The sequence below is a fragment of the Nelumbo lutea genome, chromosome 1 (genome assembly GCF_056320005.1).
Source record: "Nelumbo lutea isolate HS-2025 chromosome 1, American lotus-T2T, whole genome shotgun sequence".
Classification (NCBI taxonomy): domain Eukaryota; kingdom Viridiplantae; phylum Streptophyta; class Magnoliopsida; order Proteales; family Nelumbonaceae; genus Nelumbo; species Nelumbo lutea.
The window spans coordinates 131316268-131320749 of NC_142684.1; the positions used below are offsets into that span (position 1 = coordinate 131316268).

The 4482-nt window shown below is 39.1% G+C and overlaps 1 protein-coding gene across 1 annotated transcript; it reads left to right on the top strand.

The window, feature by feature from the left end:
- Nucleotides 1–1327: 1327 nt before the first annotated feature.
- On the top strand, nt 1328–4482 carry LOC148877597 (uncharacterized). Its single transcript, XM_088952657.1, has 2 exons — nt 1328–1894; nt 3839–4482. The coding sequence occupies exons 1-2, from the start codon at nt 1328–1330 to the stop codon at nt 4067–4069; spliced, it is 798 nt and encodes a 265-aa protein (XP_088808783.1). The 3' UTR covers nt 4070–4482.

Sequence of the window (4482 nt, forward strand, 5' to 3'; positions counted from 1 at the left end):
ACAGATCAAGTAGGGTCAATTCAAAGCCGGTTCAAGATCGGTTCCATTTGATTCCGAGTAAAACCTATTTGCTCACCCCTACTTTAAATAACAATTAATGAATTTGGATATGATCCAAATACACAATCCCAACAACCATTATAGCCGTACATTAGGAACATCTCTATTGTGCGTTAAATAATTTAAATTATAATTCTATTTTAGGTTTATACAAAATATAAGATTTGAGGTCAATGATGGTTTTATGTACATAATGTTACCCACAATGAAAAAAAATGAAACAAAATCATCTCAATGCGATAATTAAGGCCTCGTTTAGCAAGCATTTTTTTAAAGATCCTTTGGAAGTTCTGACAGTCAAAAAACGATGTGAGCTTTTACATCAACACCTTAATAGCTTGAAGACCATTTAATTTGGTTAAGGTGCATCTAACCGCATATCTTTCCACATGAAAATGAGTTGAGGAAAAAAGGCGAAAATCTCCTTTTGAAACTTCTCGAAAATAGCTCAAAATGGGCTTTCCGCATCTTTTCAAGACTGTGGCTTTCAACGACTAGATCTTTTCTCAATTAAACGGAAAAAGAACCAAACGCAGACTATCAGAATTCTAAAAAACTAACAGCCTGCATGAAAATATACTTGTCCGGGTCAAATTGATTTGCAGTTCAATCACCCAAAGCCAATGATTTTTGCCCAATTCAATGGATTGATAGCACTGATTTTATCCCCCTTCCCCATTTTTTTGTTAGATAAAAAACAAAAGGAAGCCCAACTAGACCAGACTGAGAGGACTCAACCAAACTGTATGAACTACACGGTCCACACGGGACTCAAATCAGGACACCAGAGCACTGTGCCCCGAAGAAGCCCAAGGTGCCGAGACCGGATCTGCTCCTCATAGGCTCATACACACATCCCACCGTGTTCTCCCAATACTTATGTGATATTAATTTATGGGAAATATTCCCTGCCTGTGAGACGCCCTGTGAGGAGGATTGGGATCTGACGCCAAGTCTTTCTCCAGAAACTCATCCTCCAAATCCATTTACCACTGTATAGCCGGCAGCTCCTACCTAAGAGTCGTATTGATCGAATTTCTCTATATTGACATTTTACCTGTAAACAGCTCATTCTTTATTCCTGTGCTGTGCTGCCGTTGGATGATAATAACCGGAAGTGGCCGCTTAATTGGACTGACCCAACCACTTGATTCTTGTTCCTAACATTAAATCATTTATATATATAGAGAGAGAGAGAGAGGAAGGAAGAGGATGAGCTAATTTTATTACCTTGATCAATTACTGAGCGATTAATCTGCTGATAGGGATGGAGGGGCGTCTTCATGCAGCAGCTTTGGAGGGGGAGTGTAGCTTCCTTGAATTGCTTCGAGAAGATCCGCTTATTCTCGATAGAGTGATTGTATCTTGCGTCAACGAAACTCCTTTGTATGTAGCGGTGTTGCTCAGTCACCTCAATTTTGTGCGAGAGCTTTTACGGCGCAAGCCGGAGCTTGCTCTCGAAACCGACCTGAGAAGACGGCAATCACCTCTTCACTTGGCATCAGCGAAAGTGTATGTTGAAATTGTAAAAGAATTGTTGTTGATTGGCCCCAACAATTGCTTTGCTCGTGACAGAGATGGGAATACCCCGCTTCATCTAGCAGCAATGAAAGGCCGGGTTGAAGTCCTGAAAGTATTGGTTCAAGCAAAACCACAAGCAACTCGAGTACAATTGGATCGTGGAGGAACCATTCTACACCTCTGTGTGAAGTATGACCGCCTGGAGGCACTGAAGTTGTTGTTGGAATCGGTGGGTGATTACGATTTTGTAAACTTGAAGGACGACCATGGGAACACAGTTCTTCATCTTGCTGTAGCTGATAAGCAAATTGAGGTATGTATAGTTAGCCCTGTACGTATGTGGTGGTATCAGTTAGCCCCCAGACTTTCTGTTTTACTGGATCGATTCTGGTTGTGATTCTGTTCCTTATTACTACACCAACCCACTTAGGAGCTGAATTGGTTGTTGTGTTAAAAGGTAAATTTAAGAGAATAGTGTCAAGTTAATATCTAAACTTTCAAACCTGTCATACCCAAATTTTGAAAAAATGTCAATTTAATCCCAACCATTAACTATCTGTCCATGTCATGATATGTACAATTTAAAATTTTTAAAATATCAAAATTACCGTTGAAAATAAACACTGTTCATTGTCAAACTTAGGACTGAACCATAATAACACTAAGCAAAGTTGGATTGACTTGATGAGAGAACAGAAGACGTGAATTAATGAATCCGGTGGAAGAAGCAAAAGAACAGGGATTCATAATTTCGATACTAGACTACCCAAAGTGGTGAAGCTCAGGTGTTCTCTCTGCAATGTCGTTTTCTCTTCTTCCAACCCATCTCGCAGCGCCTTTGAGAATCTCAAAAGGGGGACTTGCCCCAATTTTACTTCTGTACCCAAGCCCATCTCCTCTGTTTCACCTCCTCCCTTCTCCTCCTTCCCACCGCCACCACCACCACCCCAACCATCGCAAGCGTAGTGTGTCATCTTCGGGCAGCGGTGCTTCTTCTTCATCATATCAGGTCTCACCACTTGCCATGGTCGACCCCTCCCGCTTTTGTTCTGACCTCAACTATTCTTCCGCAACGGCTGTCACGACTTCCAGTGTCACTGCAGCTTTGCCTCCACCTCAATAGCCACATTTGATGCTATCGGACGGGAAGGAGGACTTGGGTGCTCTTGCTATGCTGGAAGACAGCGTAAAGAAGCTCAAGAGTCCCGACGCTTAGCAAGAACCAGATTGACTCCGCCTTCGGCCTCCTTGCCAGCCAGGGGTTCATTAGTTTGATCAATGACTTTAACAAAGAGCTCCCACTCTTCAAGACTGTTACGGATATCAAGGCCCGGTAGTGAAAATTAGATGATAGATGAAGGGCATTTATGTCCGTTTGTATAATAACTTGACATATTTTTAAAGTATAGATATGACACGTTTAAAAGTTTAGATACTAACTTGAAATTACCCATAAAGTTTAGGGTATTAAAGTAAAATTTCCCATTAATAAAAATGTCGACATCTTTTCTGAAGTTCAGAATGCAGATTAGTACCATCCCATAATTTTATATTGCAATAAGTGTACCACATATACTCTTTCTATTGTATGTGTAGTATATTATGATAAATAATAATATTATATTATAACATGTATTTATACATGTACACGATAGATAAATAGATATAGTAAGTAGTAGACAGAAGAAATGCATGTGTCTTCTAAAACTTAATTTCTTAATAAATTGCTAGTAGATATTAGAGAATACTACAATTAATAGACCTGTTCCAATGCATGGGGAGTGATTATATTGTTTTTAAGTAGCCCCGGCCGGTTTGATTCTTTTACTTTTTTTTAAATAAAAAACCATATTTAATTTCTTAGCTAGAAGAATGGTGTATTTTGGAATATAGTATATACTAGAAGAATGGTGTTAAAAAGATGCCTATCTTACATTCAGTTTTTTAGCTGAATTGATTGTATGTGAACTTAATTAAATAGACCCATATTTAATTTAATTTTTTTTTTTTAAGAATTCAAAAACTCACAAAATTTTAAAGGGTTTGGAGAAGCAGTCTGAGGTGTCTGATTTTGTATAGATGGATATAGAGTAACTGTAAAAAATGGAAGAAATTCCTTAAAATTGTATTAAACTACAGGCTTTTTGTTGTGTAGAATCTCTAGATCCCATATAAGTTGTTGCAACACATGAATGATACATACCTCCTACGTACTAAATGTCACGCAACATTGAATTAATTGCTGAAAACTGTGCAGATCATAAAATTGTTACTCAACAAAACAGGAGTAAAAATGAACTCCTTTAAGAGCTTTAAGAGATGTGAAAGATATGGACATCGGAGAGGCCCTTCGAGGTGCCGGAAGCTACTAATAAGGATATGCCACCACAAGCACGTAATGAAGCTGGACTTACAACTACAATGTCTATTATCCCTACCATCCATCCATTATCCACAGAAAGGACCAACAACAGAGAGGGTAACATGAAGACTGGTTGAAAAAGAAGAAAAGTGCATTTATGGTGGTGGCATCACTGATAGCAACCATGGCTTTCCAAGCTGGACTTAACCCTCCAGGTGGTGTTTGGCAAGACGATATCCTCAATGATAGCTCATCCACTTCCGGTGGCTCCCGTCCACACTTGGCTGGCTACTCTATAATGTTTTATAATAATTCAAAAGCACACCGTTGATCTTTGGAATCAACACAGCAAGTTTTGTTGCCTCTTTGAGCATAATCCTACTGCTGGTAAGTGGGTTACCCATAAAACATCGGTTTTTATGTGGATTCTGATGGTGATCATGACCATGTGGGTCGCAATTACTTATATATTTGCAGTATCCACCTTAACACCCAATAATGATGAAGGGAACTCGATTAATGAAGTAATAGGCTTTTCA

What these genes read in the sequence shown, in the direction of transcription:
- LOC148877597 (XM_088952657.1), top strand. Translation starts at nt 1,328, where the DNA reads ATGGAGGGGCGTCTTCATGCAGCAGCTTTGGAGGGGGAGTGTAGCTTC. An exon ending in TAGCTGATAAGCAAATTGAG is followed by an intron (nt 1,895 to 3,838) that starts GTATGTATAGTT and finishes AAAACTGTGCAG; the next exon opens with ATCATAAAATTGTTACTCAA.